The sequence below is a fragment of the Ylistrum balloti genome, unplaced genomic scaffold, assembly GCF_031769215.1.
Source record: "Ylistrum balloti isolate Yb309-2 unplaced genomic scaffold, AGI_CSIRO_Ybal_v1 Utg370100, whole genome shotgun sequence".
In the NCBI taxonomy this organism is placed as follows: domain Eukaryota; kingdom Metazoa; phylum Mollusca; class Bivalvia; order Pectinida; family Pectinidae; genus Ylistrum; species Ylistrum balloti.
The window spans coordinates 543050-563945 of record NW_026782127.1 but is presented as its reverse complement, the minus strand read 5'-3'; the positions used below and the strand labels follow the sequence as shown (position 1 = coordinate 563945).

Here is a 20896-nt window from a genome sequence, read left to right as displayed (position 1 = left end):
GCCAATTTTTTGCAACTGTACTACAGACTTTTTGTTTGAGACCCTACTGATACCAGCCACAACTTCTGTATCTGTACTACCGGCTTTTTGTTTGAGATCTGTACTACAGACTTTTTGTTTGAGACCCTACTGATACCAGCCACAACTTCTGTATCTGTACTACAGACTTTTTGTTTGAGTCCCTACTGATACCAGTCACAACTTCTGTATCTGTACTACAGACTTTTTGTTTGTGTCCCTACTGATACCAGCCACAACTTCTGTATCTGTACTACAGACTTTTTGTTTGAGTCCAGGACCCTACTGATACCAGCCACAACTTCTGTATCTGTACTACAGACTTTTTGTTTGAGACCCTACTGATACCAGCCACAACTTCTGTATCTGTACTACAGACTTTTTGTTTGAGATACCAGCCACAACTTCTGTATCTACTACAGATACCAGCCACACACTTCTGTATCTGTACTACAGACTTTTTGTTTGAGACCCTACTGATACCAGCCACAACTTCTGTATCTGTACTACAGACTTTTTGTTTGAGTCCCTACTGATACCAGCCACAACTTCTGTATCTGTACTACAGACTTTTTGTTTGAGTCCCTACTGATACCAGTCACAACTTCTGTATCTGTACTACAGACTTTTTGTTTGAGACCCTACTGATACCAGCCACAACTTCTGTATCTGTACTACAGACTTTTTGTTTGAGTCCAGGACCCTACTGATACCAGCCACAACTTCTGTATCTGTACTACAGACTTTTTGTTTGAGACCCTACTGATACCAGCCACAACTTCTGTATCTGTACTACAGACTTTTTGTTTGAGTCCAGGACCCTACTGATACCAGCCACAACTTCTGTATCTGTACTACAGAACTTCTGTACAACTTCTCTGTACTACAGACTTTTTGTTTGAGATACCAGCCACAACTTCTGTATCTGTACTACAGACTTTTTGTTTGAGATACCAGCCACAACTTCTGTATCTGTACTACAGACTTTTTGTTTGACTTTACCAGCCACAACTTCTGTATCTGTTTGAGACCCTACTGATACCAGCCACAACTTCTGTATCTGTACTACAGACTTTTTGTTTGAGTCCAGGACCCTACTGATACCAGCCACAACTTCTGTATCTGTACTACAGACTTTTTGTTTGAGACCCTACTGATACCAGCCACAACTTCTGTATCTGTACTACAGACTTTTTGTTTGAGTCCAGGACCCTACTGATACCAGCCACAACTTCTGTATCTGTACTACAGACTTTTTGTTTGAGACCCTACTGATACCAGCCACAACTTCTGTATCTGTACTACAGACTTTTTGTTTGAGACCCTACTGATACCAGCCACAACTTCTGTATCTGTACTACAGACTTTTTGTTTGTGTCCCTACTGAGTCACAACTTCTGTATCCAGACTTTTTGTTTGACAACTTCTGTATCTGTATACCTTTTTGTTTGAGCCACAACTTCTGTATCTGTACTACAGACTTTTTGTTTGAGACCCTACTGATACCAGCCACAACTTCTGTATCTGTACTACAGACTTTTTGTTTGAGACCCTACTGATACCAGTCACAACTTCTGTATCTGTACTACAGACTTTTTGTTTGAGACCCTACTGATACCAGCCACAACTTCTGTATCTGTACTACAGACTTTTTGTTTGAGTCCCTACTGATACCAGCCACAACTTCTGTATCTATACTACAGACTTTTTGTTTGAGACCCTACTGATACCAGCCACAACTTCTGTATCTGTACTACAGACTTTTTGTTTGAGACCCTACTGATACCAGCCACAACTTCTGTATCTGTACTACAGACTTTTTGTTTGAGACCCTACTGATACCAGCCACAACTTCTGTATCTGTACTACAGACTTTTTGTTTGAGACCCTACTGATACCAGCCACAACTTCTGTATCTGTACTACAGACTTTTTGTTTGAGTCCAGGACCCTACTGATACCAGCCACAACTTCTGTATCTGTACTACAGACTTTTTGTTTGAGACCCTACTGATACCAGTCACAACTTCTGTATCTGTACTACAGACTTTTTGTTTGAGACCCTACTGATACCAGCCACAACTTCTGTATCTGTACTACAGACTTTTTGTTTGAGTCCAGGACCCTACTGATACCAGCCACAACTTCTGTATCTGTACTACAGACTTTTTGTTTGAGACCCTACTGATACCAGTCACAACTTCTGTATCTGTACTACAGACTTTTTGTTTGAGACCCTACTGATACCAGCCACAACTTCTGTATCTGTACTACAGACTTTTTGTTTGAGTCCCTACTGATACCTACTGATACCAGACACAACTTCTGTATCTGTACTACAGAGTTTTGTTTGTGTCCCTACTGATACCAGTCACAACTTCTGTATCTGTACTACAGACTTTTTGTTTGAGTCCAGGACCCTACTGATACCAGCCACAACTTCTGTATCTGTACTACAGACTTTTTGTTTGAGTCCAGGACCCTACTGATACCAGCCACAACTTCTGTATCTGTACTACAGACTTTTTGTTTGAGACCCTACTGATACCAGCCACAACTTCTGTATCTGTACTACAGACTTTTTGTTTGAGACCCTACTGATACCAGCCACAACTTCTGTATCTGTACTACAGACTTTTTGTTTGAGTCCAGGACCCTACTGATACCAGCCACAACTTCTGTATCTGTACTACAGACTTTTTGTTTGAGACCCTACTGATACCAGCCACAACTTCTGTATCTGTACTACAGACTTTTTGTTTGAGACCCTACTGATACCAGCCACAACTTCTGTATCTGTACTACAGACTTTTTGTTCGAGTCCCTACTGATACCAGCCACAACTTCTGTATCTGTACTACAGACTTTTTGTTTGAGTCCAGGACCCTACTGATACCAGCCACAACTTCTGTATCTGTACTACAGACGTTTTGTTTGAGTCCCTACTGATACCAGTCACAACTTCTGTATCTGTACTACAGACTTTTTGTTTGAGTCCAGGACCCTACTGATACCAGCCACAACTTCTGTATCTGTATCTGATACTACAACTTTTTGTTTGAGACTTTTTGTTTGAGACCCTACTGATACCAGCCACAACTTCTGTATCTGTACTACAGACTTTTTGTTTGAGACCCTACTGATACCAGCCACAACTTCTGTATCTGTACTACAGACTTTTTGTTTGAGACCCTACTGATACCAGCCACAACTTCTGTATCTGTACTACAGACTTTTTGTTTGAGACCAGGACCCTACTGATACCAGCCACAACTTCTGTATCTGTACTACAGACTTTTTGTTTGTGTCCCTACTGATACCAGTCACAACTTCTGTATCTGTACTACAGACTTTTTGTTTGAGACCCTACTGATACCAGCCACAACTTCTGTATCTGTACTACAGACTTTTTGTTTGAGTCCAGGACCCTACTGATACCAGCCACAACTTCTGTATCTGTACTACAGACTTTTTGTTTGAGACCCTACTGATACCAGTCACAACTTCTGTATCTGTACTACAGACTTTTTGTTTGAGACCCTACTGATACCAGTCACAACTTCTGTATCTATACTACAGACTTTTTGTTTGAGACCCTACTGATACCAGTCACAACTTCTGTATCTGTACTACAGACTTTTTGTTTGAGACCCTACTGATACCAGCCACAACTTCTGTATCTGTACTACAGACTTTTTGTTTGAGACCCTACTGATACCAGCCACAACTTCTGTATCTGTACTACAGACTTTTTGTTTGAGTCCAGGACCCTACTGATACCAGCCACAACTTCTGTATCTGTACTACAGACTTTTTGTTTGAGACCCTACTGATACCAGTCACAACTTCTGTATCTGTACTACAGACTTTTTGTTTGAGTCCAGGACCCTACTGATACCAGCCACAACTTCTGTATCTGTACTACAGACTTTTTGTTTGAGACCCTACTGATACCAGCCACAACTTCTGTATCTGTACTACAGACTTTTTGTTTGAGTTACTGATACCAGCCACAACTTCTGTATCTGTACTACAGACTTTTTGTTTGAGACCCTACTGATACCAGCCACAACTTATGTATCTATACTACAGACTTTTTGTTTGAGACCCTACTGATACCAGCTACAACTTCTGTATCTGTACTACAGACTTTTTGTTTGAGTCCAGGACCCTACTGATACCAGCCACAACTTATGTATCTATACTACAGACTTTTTGTTTGTGTCCCTACTGATACCAGCCACAACTTCTGTATCTGTACTACAGACTTTTTGTTTGAGTCCAGGACCCTACTGATACCAGCCACAACTTCTGTATCTGTACTACAGACTTTTTGTTTGAGTCCAGGACCCTACTGATACCAGCCACAACTTCTGTATCTGTACTACAGACTTTTTGTTTGAGTCCCTACTGATACCAGCCACAACTTCTGTATCTGTACTACAGACTTTTTGTTTGAGTCCAGGACCCTACTGATACCAGCCACAACTTCTGTATCTATACTACAGACTTTTTGTTTGAGTCCCTACTGATACCAGCCACAACTTCTGTATCTGTACTACAGACTTTTTGTTTGAGTCCAGGACCCTACTGATACCAGCCACAACTTCTGTATCTGTACTACAGACTTTTTGTTTGAGACCCTACATACCAGCCACAACTTCTGTATCTGTACTACAGACTTTTTGTTTGAGTCCAGATACCAGACAACTACTGATACCAGACTTTTTGTTTGAGTCACAACTTCTGTATCTGTACTACAGACTTTTTGTTTGAGTCCCTACTGATACCAGACAACTTTTTCTGCTACAGACTTTTTGTTTGAGTCCCTACTGATACAAGTCACAACTTCTGTATCTGTACTACCGGCTTTTTGTTTGAGACCAGGACCCTACTGATACCAGCCACAACTTCTGTATCTGTACTACAGACTTTTTGTTTGAGTCCAGGACCCTACTGATACCAGCCACAACTTCTGTATCTGTACTACAGACTTTTTGTTTGAGACCCTACTGATACCAGCCACAACTTCTGTATCTGTACTACAGACTTTTTGTTTGAGTCCCTACCAGCCACAACTTCTGTATCTGATACCAGCCACAACTTCTGTATCTATACTACTGATACCAGTCACAACTTCTGTATCTGTACTACAGACTTTTTGTTTGAGTCCAGGACCCTACTGATACCAGTCACAACTTCTGTATCTATACTACAGACTTTTTGTTTGTGTCCCTACTGATACCAGCCACAACTTCTGTATCTGTACTACAGACTTTTTGTTTGAGACCCTACTGATACCAGCCACAACTTCTGTATCTATACTACAGACTTTTTGTTTGAGACCCTACTGATACCAGTCACAACTTCTGTATCTGTACTACAGACTTTTTGTTTGAGTCCCTACTGATACCAGCCACAACTTCTGTATCTGTACTACAGACTTTTTGTTTGAGACCCTACTGATACCAGCCACAACTTCTGTATCTGTACTACAGACTTTTTGTTTGAGACCCTACTGATACCAGCCACAACTTCTGTATCTGTACTACCGGCTTTTTGTTTGAGTCCCTACTGATACCAGCCACAACTTCTGTATCTATACTACAGACTTTTTGTTTGCCTCCATTGTACCATGGTGCTATGATCATTTCAGAATTTGCCGGTCATGTTCGTGTCATTTAAATACATTTTTTCAGATTTTTTTTGTGCTCAAAAACTGTAATGGTGTCAGTTATTTATTTTCATCAAAATAAATATTTTTCTTGAAATTCTCCATGGCATTTTCTGGCGTCTTTTTGTCTGTTACAACAATAGGGACTTGATAGGTCAGTCGATAGAGTAGGCCACTGTGACATTCGCCTCGAGGTCAAATGTCAAATAAGGACATAATGTTTTCAAACCTATTTCTCTTAAACCAGTTCAGATATATGTTAATACACTGTACTTGTACATTACTACCAGTCATTTTCATTACACTGTAGTTAATGTCACCTGTGATCTAGCTTTTACTGAAGGTTCTGGCTTCTTGAAATAAAAATCTACACAATATTTCTTCTGACAAATTTTATCACATTATGGGAAGAATTGACTAAAATCCATTAACAAGTCACCCATTACATGTCAGCTTGGTCAAGTCAAGGGTCAAGGTCAAATTTTAATCGTTACTATTACCCGGATGGGTATATATGAGGACTGATTGATAAGTTGTGAGCCTCATATTTAAGGGTTTTGAAGTTTGGTGGACATTTTGCATTATTTTTCAACATAATCTCCTTCAGTATCTATAAACTTTTGTCCATGATGATTAAGGGCCTCATTGCCACTTTTAAAGAATTTTCTTGACCGTTCAGAAAATCCTCCACTGCATGTATGACTTCATCATATGACTAAAAATGGGTACTGGGCTTTTTCAATTTTGGAAATAGATGAAAGTCTGATCGAGCGAGATCAGGTGAATGAGGATGCTCTGTCAATTCACAGCCACAATCATTAATGGCAACCATGGGATTGCTGGAGTTTATTATTTTCTCTTAACTGCCTAAGAAGTGATACATAATATTTGCCATTGATGGTTTTTGCAGATAATCTACCATCAGAATAAAAAAAACTAAGGCCATAACCTTTCACAGTGATGGAACAGTCTTTGGAGGGGCTGAACCAGGGTGCTTCCATTGTTTTGACTGTTGTTTGGCCTCTGGGGTGAAATGGTGAAGCCATATTTCATTTATAGTCACAAACCTCTACAGAAAGTTCGTAGGATTCAGGTTCAGATGAGCACTTGACAAAATCGACCTGGTGTGCTTCTGATCAACTGTCAGAAGTCTTGGTACCCAACAGGCTGAAAACTTTCTCATTGCAAGACCTTCTGTAAGAATGGAATGTACTCAGAAAAAGGACACCCCTTCTTCATTTCTTTAATACAAGGCTCGTAACTTATCAATCAGCCTTGGTATTTCTTCATAATTTTATGAATCAAAGTTGATCAAAAACACTTGACAAAAAAATAATGAAAAATTAAATTAACCTACCCCAGTATCAACATCACTATTAAAGGCCTTTTTCTTACTGATAAATATTTTGTTCTAGCATCATGAAGAAGAAAGGTGACAGAACAAGATAAAGGGTCAGATGTAAAATTCATGTTATCTCTTGACTGGTATGTAAATATTTTAGAAATAAATGTTTCTGTATGGGAGATGGTATTGTTTACAAGAACAGTTATCTTTCTAATTTTATTACACTAATCTGCAGTCAGAAAAAAAACAATTCTATAGACATTCATAAAAAAGTTTTATTTCAGATGAAAATTTATTTCACAACTGATAGAAGTCATTTTCTTACATAAAAAATGTAAATACATCTGTGTCAGACTTACCATCACAATTCTTACACAAAGTGACAATTATTCTGTTTTGTATAACACAAACCCTTTGATTTTACCTTAAATCACTGTGACATATTTATGTGAAAATTAACACAGGTGAAGAAAGAGGGATTACATCTAGAAGCATCCCCTTTCCCTCCCCTCACAACCGAAATCTTTATATAGCAGAGATAGGAATGTAAATGTATTTCGTAAGGGAAATTGACAGATTATAATAATTAATTGGACGGAACACCTGGAAGGTATGTATATTATGGGTTGAGACCAAGAAAGCTCCACCACTGCATAAAAATTAGGTTCAGTGTATTTGATTTCAACTTACTCTCTTCAATCCTCAAAGCACAGTTATCACATTACATAACTTGTAATGACTTGAAAGTTTCATAACTCAAAACAAAATAATTCAAAATAATATTATACCTAAACATAACTACAAAATGTCACAATACCTAGCTGGTAATGAACACTTGTCAATTTTATAACGGAAAAAAAGTATGATTATCAGAAAAAATATTACAATAAATGTCAGATGATTTCATAATATAACTTAAAGTATTTTGAAACATAGTTATTAATAAATAAAAACCAAGATATCACAACATGACGTTAGTGTATGATGAGCTACAATTGTACGTGCGAATTCAGATCACCACAATTTGGTGAAGTTTATTGCTGTTTTACGTCCTATTAACAGTCAGAATCATTTGAGGATGTGTAAGATTTAAATGGTGGCGGAAAGTTCGAGCTCCCGCAGAAAGAACACCACCATGCAGCCAGTATCTGGGAACTGCCCCATGTAAACCTCGAACCCACGACAAAGAGATGGAGGGTGAGTGAAAAAGATGGTCAGACATCTTAACCACATGGTCACCGTGACATACCGCAAAATGCTGGTAAATAATACATGTACAAGAATTTGACAAAATCTTACTACTGAGTCAGCTTGTACATCAATAAAACAAAGACTGCTGGTCCCCATTTCCCACGCCCTACAAATGTTTATGGAAAGTTTCACCAAGGGTCAAAACTCTTGATATCATCAACAAGACCAATTTCAGTAAGCAATCATTTACATTCCTTACAGATATAAAACCTAGCAAAGGTAGATCACTAGAGAATACCCACAAGAGGCCTGTTACTGACAAATGAATAAAAACATAGACTGATGGACAGTAAAAGCTTGTCGGTATAGTACACTTCAGTGAAGCAGTATAAGCTAGAGAGTGGTATAACACTCATCACTCTAAAACCTTATGTTGCTCTACATTAAAACATTAAAAGGATAGAAATCTTTGCACTGATTGAATACTACTGAAGCAGAAGGAAAATGATACTGATTGGGAAACCCACTTTCTGTGAATTTTAGTGATTACTTGCAGAACGTTCCCCATCAACACTATTACATAGTATTATTGTCTCATCTTAATTAGTGGTGATTTACTTTCACTAAGGAAATGACACAAGCGTTGGTTTACAGTTGCTAGTCAGACGACAGTCTCATAGCAACAACATAATCAGACATACAGTTATGAATACCAGGTAAACAAATGAATGTTCCTAAATGAAAAATAAAGTTTTCTTTGATAGATTTGATCACGCCTTCATTAGAAATCACTTAAGTTGGGGAGGTGTTAGACAGGAGTATGACACAGAGGACATGTCTGTCTGTTCGTGATCTCTGACTCATAAGCACGATGTTTACAAGCACTGCACATCCAGAATTGGTACTCCATCAATGGCCGCCCTGTCACAATACAGGTAGGGAACTTTGTGTCACAGTTGGGACAAACTGTTGACCTGGAAAACAAGTCAATTAAAAGTGTTAACATTGCCTGCTACTGACTTAACTCAACAATATCAGACATAACATAACAAAATGATTAAAGAATATTCATGTAAACAAATCTTTTCTCATTTCAAATATTTTCTTGTCAAATCTCTATCAGCTGAGTGCTGAGAACAGACTTAAGTTCTACATAACTGTTGACTAAGCTTTTATTTGATAAAGAAATATTAAAAAAAAAAAAAAAACATTTGAGAGACCAAGACTTACCAGTCAGGAATGCTTGTAGCACAGCTAGTACACTCAACCTTGTTTGTCCGGCTGTCTTTTGGGCTTTTCCTTTAAAGATAAATATTTATTGTTTGTTGTTTGTTTGTTATGGAATGGATTTAAAAAACAATAATACATAATCAGAAATATAAAGTTCATGTAAAAATGACAAAATAAATTATGTTCAGTATTTTTCTGCATAAATGACTAACTACAGAAATATGATCCTGAACATATAAATTAGTCAAAATAAGTCATAAGACAAGTATAATGGTGATAGCGACAATCTCGAATCCAAAATACTATTCAACATAATAATGTTGACCTTTGATTTATGTCAGAATTAAACACATCACAGACATAACATTATCTGAACATGTAGCTATTATTTCTCAAACTTCTATTTTCAAATGCAGATTTTTTTGTGGTGCCATTTTACTCTGCACTGTGATATTACAAGGCTAAGTACAATATATTGAAGCTGTATCGTTTAGTGACAAACTCAGAATTTAGATGTCTTACTTTGTGAATATTTCCAGGGCAAGTTCCTCATAAGCTTGTCGTTGGTCCTGAGACAATGTATCTAGGGTTTCAAGCTTGATAAAAGCTTTGGAACATGTTCCAAATGCCTTGTTGGCACTAGAAGTCAGAGCTATGGACAGAAAAATAAGCAAGAATAAAAAAAAACAAACATACACATATATATTGATGTATATAACAAAGAAAAAAAAATTTTTCTGATATAACGGTAATTTTTAAATTTCTTTTGAGCTTCAAAGCAGTAACTTTTACACTTCAGTAATGGTGAGTTTCTACAGTAGAGATTAGAGCATAACTCTCACCCAGTAATGAGTAGATGTCAACAGCATCAATGATGTCATCATATTCTCGAAGGAAGAGCGTTGTCCTCATGGCAGCGTCCACATATCCTGTAACAATTCAAACAATTATTGCTAATAAAAGTCACTGAAACAGTATCAGACAGGCCAAAATATCCCTAATAGGTCACTTCATATTACAATAATCTGTCTGAATCAAAGCACTGCTCTTAGGGAAACTCTTTAACAATAAAGCTAACCCAAATTCCGGGTAACGACAATTCTCACCTACCAGTGACTAAAGGTAGCCCCCTCCCCACACACCCTCCAGTAACTGTCTCTAAGTCAGGATATAGAGCTGATAGGCCCCAGCCCCCATTCCCACACACCCTCCAGTAACTGTCTCTGAGCCAGGATATAGAACTGATAGGGTCCAGCCCTCCCCCCCCCCCCCACACACTCTCCAGTAACTGTCTCTGAGTCAGGATATAGAACTGATAGGCTCCAGCCCTCCCTCCTACTCGCCCTCCAGTAACTGTTTCTGAGTCAGGATATAGAACTCATAGGCTCCAGCCCCCTCCCTCCTACTCACCCTCCAGTAACTGTATCTGAGTCAGAATATAGAACTGATAGGCTCCAGCCCCCCTCCCTCCTACACACCCTCCAGTAACTATCACTGAGCCAGGATCTAGAACTCATAGGCTCCAGCCCTCCCCCCTCCACACACACCCTCCAGTAACTGTCTCTGAGCCAGGATATAGAACTCATAGGCTCCAGCCCCTCTCCTACTCACCCTCCAGTACCTGTCTCTGAGCCAGGATATTATACTGATAGGCCCCAGCCCCCCTCCCTCCTACTCACCCTCCAGTAACTGTCTCTGAGCCAGGATATAGAAATGGTATGCCTCAGCTCCCCTCCAGGCATTGTCTATCAGTTTACTGTCTGTAATTGCCGTGGTATCCTCCTCCAAGAATCCAGCCAATGCAGATGCAGCCTGTAACAGAAGAGATACAAAAGATCACTTGATACAGAGGTTAAGGAAATTAACCATGTCTTATAATTATAACCCTACATTTACCTATGACAGGTACATAGTAATCACTGTGTATCTGTGTGTGATAACTTTGTAAACAGGAATATATATCATCTCACTAACCCCTGTGTAGATAAGTTCATATAAACATCACTGCATCATAAACCACCAAGCTCTACAACTGATTAGAATTTGGTGATCATTGGTCAAGGTTAAAGGTCAAAGGTCATCCTTGATCTCTTTCATCAGGTAAAGGAGGATGTACCCATGTGAGTGGTGACTCCGTTTGTTTTTGTATGTGAGGAAAATTCACAAAGCAGGAAAATATTTCTATAACAGAAGAATGCTACTACACTGTTTAGTTATTGGGTTTTGTAAATTGTTTTTTGTATTTTTTGATGGTTCAAATATCTTAAGTTTTAATAAAAGCTCGAAGAAAAAAGTGTATTCTACACTTAAGTCTATCCATATCATTCTCAAGTTATCTTTTTGTGCTTCTTTGTTTTCCTATTCTTGAAAATGGTTGAAAATAGAACACCACAAAAAATGAAAAACATTCACAGTATGAATTTGTCTGTGTTATTTAACTGTCACTACTATAACTAGAAAATGCCTGTAAGACATAAATGCCTCTGCTGTCAAGATGTTGACTTCAGACCCCTGAAACACAATAATGTCCAAAGTGTACTTATACTTGATCCTGGAACACAGTTCGACCAAATTCCATGAAAGAATAAAGTTTCTAAGTGTTTAAATTGAATCAATTAATAATATTCTATATATTGCACGGGTGACCTTGGCCATGACCTTAAGCCTCTAAAACACAACAATGTCTGATGTTTACTCATAAATGATATTTGCATAAAGTTTGACCAAAATCCATGAAAGAACAAAGTAACTAAGTGTTCAAATTGAACTGGTTAATATTTTCTATACATAAAGCACCTGTTGCCAGGTGCTGACATTGAATCGGGAGAGGAAATGACAGGAGAGACATGGGCAATTTTATGGCCGGGGACTAAAAATCTAATCACAGATAATATGTTACCATGGCACCCTTCTTGTCCTTGACCTTTGCCCTTGAGGTCATCTTCATCTGTTCATGGTACTGCTCTATAAGGAGGCCTCCCAAAACAAACATTTTCTTGATATGGAGTGGTTTTTCTCTCTTCTTCGCTTGCTCCTGTGCCATCTGTAATGGAAGAAAACAGGAGAGCTCAACTTTAAATATTGGCATTGTACTATATGTATATATATTAAACAAAATTTTTTTTATTTATTTTTAAATTAATTATTTTTACACTTTTGTCCAACAGCAAGACGGTAGAATTCTAAACAGACAGTCATCTGTATAATAGAGCTATAACCAAGAACAAAATTCATGTGTAATGATTTTAGTCCAATGTTATAACATAATATCCACAGGTTTATTGTCTGAAGTTACTACACTGACTGTGAAAAAATGTTTCTCGCAGTGAAAGAAACAGCTGGTCAGTTAGGTGGCCCATTTGTTATCTCATGTTATAAAAAGTTTCTTGCTGTGAAAGAAGCCACTTTTTCACTGGACATCATAGAGCTGTCTATGATGTAATATCTATGATAGGTATCTCACACATTATCCCTCTAACATTTGAACAATTTTGAGATGTAAACAATCAAATTTTCTTGTCGTGAAAGAGGGAAATTCATTGTGACACTATTGTGCCGTCTGTGTGTGTCTATCATAAGTATTCCTCTAACATGTTACACAATTTTGATGTGATGAAAGCTTGCTTTGAAACAGGCCAATTTATTATGCAACATTATTGTTCTGTCTTTGACAAAGTGCCAAGTATCATACAGATTAACCCATTAATATTTGAACAATTTGGAGGCGCACACATTCAAATTTCCTTGTCGTGAAAGAATCCAATTTATTATCTGACATTATTCTTTAGTATCTACCTGCATAACCCTCTAATACTGGAATAATTTTGAGGCATATGTGATGAAATTTCAACAACTAATATGTGACTTTTACTGAAGATTTTAGGACACTGTAGGAGTCTGTTGATGATGTTGTTTGGTAGATTCAGATGTCAAAGGAAGCTTGTGTGGAAATTTTCTGAATATCAAGGCCTTTCATGTTCAACTAACAAAAAATAGAAATATGGCATGGAAGAGAATATTCTGAGTCCAGTGACATTATAAAGGTTTTACATTTCTAGGTACTTTCTCTAGGTGTTGTCAAAGGGATTACAACACACAAAAAGCAGCATGATTCCCATTTCCACAATGGAACTTTTGGGCTATTCCATAAATAAACAAGGGGAGGAGGGGTGGTAAGGGGATACTGCCCCATGTCCTATAATTATTTTTCTGCTAGGCTTATTCTTCCCTTGTAAGCTATCACTGTAGACCCTTCCATCCACATTTGCCATTACTTATATCTTCCTTACCCCTCTATACATAAATTTCTGGAAAAGATTTCACTCAAATCTCACAAAAAATAGTAGAGGAAATGTTGATTAAATTTTCTCTCAGAAATCAAGTTGCTTAAAAAAAAACCTGACTTCAAACAGGACAGACTTTGGCAGCCTCTAGGAAAACTGAACTTAAACAGGAGTTTGGCGGCCTCTAGTAAAACTGACCCTAAAAGAGAGTTTTACCACCTCGAGTAAAACTGACCCTAAACTGGAGTTTGACCGTGTCTAGTAAAACTGACCTTAAACAAGAGTTTCGCTGCCTCTAGGTAGTGTCCAGCCTTTCTGTAAAGTTCTATAGCATTGACAGTCTTGTTTTTCTCCAGAAGATGCTGGGCATATTTGGCCAGTAGAGAGTCAATTTCACGTACGTTGTTGCTTTTTGCCAGTTCTATGGCCATGTTCCACTGGTTCAGATGGACACAACAGTCAATGGCCTTCTTTATATGGTTACACTAAAAATAACACAAAAACATCGGAGATTAAAAAACCATTATCACATGATTAGCTTGTTATACAGCGAATATAACTATGTAATATTCTGTGTAATATAGTTTATTGTGAGATGTGGAGTCTTGGTAATGACATGATGTCACACCTACAGATGTGATGTAACCATGGCAACCATGAATATACAGCAGAAATGATTTACTTCAACAACGGGCCACTATGATTTATGCGACTCATCACAAATTTTTCATTAAGCTTGTAAAAGGTCGCTAAAATAGTAAATTCTTTGTTTCATAAATCTTATATCAAGCAGAAACACATGTAGGATCCTATATATATCTTGTCCTTATATTTGTATAAATCTTACAATCAGTCCAATAGCCAAACACTTCACCTTTGACCCCAAGTCAGGGGTGGGCTTATTACAGTTGATGAAATATTTTACTGTTTCATCCCAAACAAAAAAATAAAATTAAAAAAAAGGCCAAAATTCTCGGAAACAGTACTAATGAATAATTAGTAATGAAATATATGACTGAGAAATGATTTTTGTCACCTCTTTGTAATGTTACCTCAGGGTTATATGTTTGGGTGAGCTTATTACAATTACAAATGAAGTACTACTTATATACATATTCAAGCACTAATCCTATTTTTGCCAGAATATGATAGATTTTATTTGCTGTTTATAATCATTTTGGATGAACTTAGCACTTAAACACTGAAGGCTACCAATATTCTTTAACAGGTACATACATTAACCAGAAATTCCTGGCATTTTCTGACAGCCTGTCTGCCTTTCAGGACAGAACATATCAACAACTAGCTTCATCTTTTTATTTTTTAGTTGTTTACTAATTTTGAAGAGACTCTTTGTACTACTAGATCTCCCCCTAAAGCCTAGATCAACCACAACACAAAAATTAGCAGGATGTTTGTTCTTTTTGGAAATTTCTCCTATTGGAGATTTTTCTAGTCTGATTAAGTCCTGTGATTGGTTTACACATCAAGATAAACTTACCTTAGAATAGGCACCTACAGCCTGTTCACACATCCCCACGGTAACAAACATGGCTGCTATATCCTGAACACAAACAGAAAAGATATTATAACACAGCTGTCTTATTCATCAACGAAACAGGAAACGTTCATGTCAGATAATATTGTAATATATCTTAACTTAATTAATCAAAACCACTTTCAAACAGAAAGGCTAATGACTTTTAACTCTATAAGATGTGTCAGATGGGCCATAATTGTCACCTTACTTGTATAAAAACATCCATATTATTTTCATGAAATGCAAAGAAAAAAGTAAATGATTTTGCCAAAGAAATCCTATTTTGAGAAAGGCTATAATGACAATATTCTTCAGCTGGAACTTGTACCAACTGAACAATTTTATACAGCAGTTTCAGATAATAAAACCTCTTGTGAACCTGTCCAGTAAACCAATTTCACTTTTGTCCTCACCCGCAAAACTGGTTTCACTCTGATGTATACATGAAGTAAACAAGATATTTTTGAAATTTTGACCTTGAATAAGATTATAGATGAATCAGATTTATGCTATTTTGTACATATGTTTATTTTGTAATAGAGTAAAGTTTAACTTTAAAAGTTGATAATGTTTCAATACTTCAGATGTAAGTGTTTAATTTATACCGGTAACAGTTTGTGGTTTTCTGGTAAAGCCTGAACCATCTTTTCCAGTCCTGTGTAATCCTCCAGCATGTAATAGCACTCTGCTAGACGTTCCTGGTTACGTCCCTGTACGTAGTATGTCACTGCCTGCTGCCTGTAAGGGTGACAACAAACAAAATTTTCAACTCCACAACAAACATGGCATATTTTCTCTTTAAAAGTTTTCATTTTTCTAGCATATTGATTATGTTTACACAGCATACAAAGGGAGAAAAGACAGAAGTCTGCAAATTAACTAAATTGTGCAGAATTTACAAAAGGGTTTTTAAAAAAAAAGTTTTTGAAGTCTGTGTTTAAAAGCAACAACATTTTTTTAATGAGAAATTACCTGAAGCCTAAACATGATGTTCAAATACATATATTTCAAGCGGTTTTTTTCCATTAAAGACTCAAACACATGTCCTTCATGGCATAGTTCATGAAATTAGAGCTCTGTACGTTTACAATTTTATAGTATCTCAGGATTTATATACATACTTCAACTTTATTCTTGTTTCCTTACCATTTTTGACGATCAGCATAGTAGTCACCAATGGCATTCCACGCCTCCTCTAGTTGTACATCGTCTCCGCCTGATCCTGTCTTTAATAGCTGGACGACACGGAACCAGTCTCCTAACTTCTTCCTCAGACTGACCGCAAGATCTCTGGGCAAAACACAGGTACAACATAAGATTTCAGTCAGCAAAAGTACAAAGGATCAAAAAGAGACTGGAGATATTCTTATATCAGTAAAGAAAACAAAGTGATCACAATTCATTCATCTTACCGTCTGTCCATATCAAGGTATTTCCTTTCTGCCTCCTCAAACCTACGAAAATATGCTGCCACTTCAGCCTGCTTCATGTTCTCATTCTACGAAAAAATAAATCAATAAAACATTTTGATGAAAAGATGATGAGTTAATGAATGTAAACACGGTAGTATTAGAAGATAAGGCTTCTGTTTGTGCAGAGCGAAGTGTTGCAAGAGGGGCAGCAGATCAAATTTGGTCTCTTCAACGACCTCTTGATGAAGACGTGGAACAGAACCGCCAATTCTTTAGGGGGACAGCGAAATAAATCAGACATTATATTTTGGGATCTTGAATGTCCCTTTAACAGATATCAGAGAAACCACCCTCAACATGTAAGTGAGTGCCCTACAATTACTATTACAACACATAGTGAGATACAACAGGGATCTTCTTCCTGCACAGGTCTAATGAGATTAGATAGTAAGGATAAATATCACAAGTATTAAACTAGATCAAATTTCCTGCCTGCAATGATTGTGAAGCAGAAGGCAAGGGCTACACCGGTTACAATAACATACAGTGGATACAACAAGCCATAAACATTAAAGGCTGGTGTTAGTAACAAAATCAATAATTTGTTTTGTATGATATGAATAGAATATTTCACATGGGCAAGATTTCTGAGGCTGAGATCAGTGCAAAAGGGAGAACCACAAAAATCTTTTCCAAAGAAAGGAGATTTAATTGTTGATATCAAACAGGAATGAAAGATAATTATTTCCTGTAACATTACCATGAAAAAATGTGATGAGGATCTTGATTCACAACAACATCAAAGTAAGGTTAAAATCTAAGCCTTTCTCTTACCTAAAACAAAAAAAAGAACACTTGTGTTGATTAGAAGAATGTAACCTCTTTACCTGAAGATTTCCTAATCGCTTCACAAATTCGATCCCTTGATAATCACGACAACGGACGAATGCTGTCTCTGCCACTTTGAGGTTGAGCTGTTCAAGTGCTGACTCAGCGAGTAATCTCCTACAAATAGATACAAATATAATATAAAGTTATTTTATGAAAGATCATTTTGCAGTTTTAATTTAGAGCCAATGACATAATTTTGTAGGTCCTAAACTATAGTTTTTGGAAGAAAACATCTTGAATGAATCTGAGACCGTTCTGAAATTGTCAGGTATTAATCTGTCAAACAGGATGGACAACACATTTGATACTAAATAAAAACACCAAATTTCAATAAACATAATTTCAAATTTGGGAACTGGATTACTGTTGAATGGTTCAATATTTTGTCAGTTTTATCAAAACTATATTAAAGCCAAAGAGAATGTATTCTTTATCAAATTCAGAAACTTGGTTTCTGTTTCCTCTAACATTTTCATTTTTCATGTTTTTTTTTTCTCATATTCAGAAATTCAAAAACCAATCATGAAAATGACAAATTGAACCCTTACTAGAAACCTTTACAGTAATTTGTTTTCTTACCAGAATATTAACAAATGAAAACGTTCTTACATGTTTCTTTTGGTTAAACATGTAGTATTACAGAGAGTTGCACAATCATCACAATTTATGATCTTACCATAATCTTGGGTGTGGATTATCCTCAATAAACTGCTGAGCGTCAGCGATCCCAACTTTCTCCAGCAGATCCCTGGTGTCCCTCAGAGACTGCGGAATAAAGACATTGTGTTAACATTGATATCAATACATCTGATCTCACCTGAGATTACAATGCTTTAACCAACTGAGCTATCACAGCCCCTTTGTCGTGTACTTAACAGTTTAACGTACATTTCAATATCTCAAATCTAGTGACACATCTTTATGATTACTTCTGTTTCTCCATCACCTTCTAAATTTGTCCTTTGATACCTCTCTCACAGTAAGACTGGGGAACCAACACATATACTCTGATCTATAGTAGTAAGGCAGGCTTATTAAAGGATGATGAACCAATTGCTGTATTGAAATAATTACTAAAACTACAAATGATGTGGATGGGTTCGTCAACAGACATGGGCTGATTACAAATGCTGTACTGTTATGCTATAAACAATTATCTTATTTTCTATACTGTAAATTTGTGCTAATAGTGCACACTTTTTTCGGCAAAAACTGTTGCATCAAAAAGGGAATGTGTATTATACACAGGAACATGCCATTCTCGGGTTCTCTGTCCACCATATTGAATTACCTCCCTTCATGTAGTTATATTTAGAGTCGTCGGTTATATTTGATAGATTGGTGACAAAAACAACAAAGAATAAAGTAAATTTTGAATGTTAAAATGCAATTGATTATTTCCTATATATATATTAAAAAAACCCTTATGACTGATAAATCCTTAGAGCACTAAGTAGGAAGCAGTTCATTGCACTGAAGTTATTTTTCACTAAAAAGTCACCGATCATTTTCGTTATTATGCACGAAGGAAAAACAGCAATAGCACGCATTCAGCTTAAGCCAGATGTTGTCAATCTCCTCATACTCAACATGTTGCCTGTTAATAACCATTAATTATCCAATTAGCCAAGTCTTTTATGCTTGTTAAGTCAGGCACCTGAGTGAATTTGTTTACATAAGGTAATCATATATGTTAGGGTCACGCTCGTTGCAGTTTCCTAATTATCGATGGATCAAAACATCAACTGCTGCACTGTGGTAACCTGTAATCAATATTTATATCATATATACTTTTCAATTTTTTTTTGTTTAAATCTCATCCAAAAAATGTACCTGCACACTATACATGAGTGTGTACTATACACGAGTGTGCATTATACAGGAGTGTGCACTATACATGAGTGTGTGCTATACACGAGTGTGCACTATACACGAGTGTGCACCGAGTGTGCACTATACATGAGTGTGCACCGAGTGTGCACTATACAGGAGTGTGCACTATACACGAGTGTGTGCTATACAGGAGTGTGCACTATACACGAGTGTGTGCTATACACGAGTGTGCACTATACACGAGTGTGCATTATACAGGAGTGTGCACTATGCACGAGTGTGTGCTATACACGAGTGTGCACTATACACGAGTGTGCACTATACACGAGTGTGTGCTATACATGAGTGTGTGCTATACACAAGTGTGCATTATACAGGAGTGTGCACTATACATGAGTGTGTGCTATACACGAGTTTGCATTATACAGGAGTGTGCACTATACATGAGTGTGTGCTATACACGAGTGTGTGCTTTACATGAGTGTGCACTTTACACGAGTGTGTATTTTACAGGAGTGTGCACTATACACGAGTGTGTGCTATACATGAGTGTGCACTTTACACGAGTGTGCACTTTACACGAGTGTGCACTATACACGAGTGTGCACTATACACGAGTGTGCACTATACACGAGTGTGTGCTATACATGAGTGTGCACTATACACGAGTGTGCACTATACACGAGTGTGCACTATACACGAGTGTGCACTATACACGAGTGTGTGCTATACACGAGTGTGCACTATACACCAGTGTGCACTATACACGAGTGTGTGCTATACACTCGTGTATAGCACACGAGTGTGTGCTATACACGAGTGTGCGCTATACATGAGTGTGTGCTATACACGAGTGTGCACTATACACGAGTGTGCACTATACACCGAGTGTGCACTATACACGAGTGTGCACTATACACCAGTGTGTGCTATACATGAGTGTGTGCTATACAGGAGTGTGTGCTATACACGAGTGTGCTGATACATCAACAATAATCAACTAACAGAAATGGCTACAATTTTCATATTTTTAGGCTGTGACCTGTCTGAAACATTCTCTTCGTAATGTCCATAGAAGATTAGAGTGTTACGTTTCAATGACTACACTACCACCTTCATCAGATCAGTGTGGAGCATAGTAGCACTGACGTATGTAGTGCACAAGATGGTAAGGAATCGGCTGTGACCTTCCTAACTCAATGATTTTTCTGAGATCTTCACCTTAATCTCCATCTCAGCCATATTGTCTTTAGTAGGGTTCTCAGGGTCTTTCATGATCTCGTCCAGAAGTACTGACTTGATAGTTAGGTCGTTGAACTGACAGATGTAACCACTGCTCAGGATTGGTTCCTGTCAAAGTCAAAGTTCATAGTATAAAGCTTACTGTAAACAAGGTTAAGGGTTTTGCTGCATTACATTCAAATTAAGGTCAGGCTGATAATATATTCAATGTTCCACTTTCACAAAGTAGATCATTCTT

At 37.4% G+C, this 20896-nt stretch overlaps 1 protein-coding gene across 1 annotated transcript in view; it reads right to left on the bottom strand.

The window, feature by feature from the left end:
- Positions 1 to 7829: 7829 nt before the first annotated feature.
- Positions 7830 to 20896, bottom strand: part of LOC132550007 (WD repeat-containing protein 35-like) — a 28268-nt gene continuing 15201 nt past the window's right edge. Inside the window, exons 19-32 of the mRNA XM_060214001.1 lie at positions 20638 to 20766; positions 18260 to 18348; positions 17580 to 17697; positions 16693 to 16778; positions 16427 to 16570; positions 15886 to 16018; positions 15242 to 15304; positions 14013 to 14225; positions 12357 to 12500; positions 11137 to 11269; positions 10300 to 10386; positions 9980 to 10109; positions 9458 to 9526; positions 7830 to 9201 (exon numbers count right to left, since the gene is read on the bottom strand). Coding sequence (XP_060069984.1) covers positions 9036 to 9201; positions 9458 to 9526; positions 9980 to 10109; positions 10300 to 10386; positions 11137 to 11269; positions 12357 to 12500; positions 14013 to 14225; positions 15242 to 15304; positions 15886 to 16018; positions 16427 to 16570; positions 16693 to 16778; positions 17580 to 17697; positions 18260 to 18348; positions 20638 to 20766 — 1704 coding nt within the window. The 3' untranslated portion in view covers positions 7830 to 9035. The remainder of the gene's footprint in view (positions 9202 to 9457; positions 9527 to 9979; positions 10110 to 10299; positions 10387 to 11136; positions 11270 to 12356; positions 12501 to 14012; positions 14226 to 15241; positions 15305 to 15885; positions 16019 to 16426; positions 16571 to 16692; positions 16779 to 17579; positions 17698 to 18259; positions 18349 to 20637; positions 20767 to 20896) is intronic.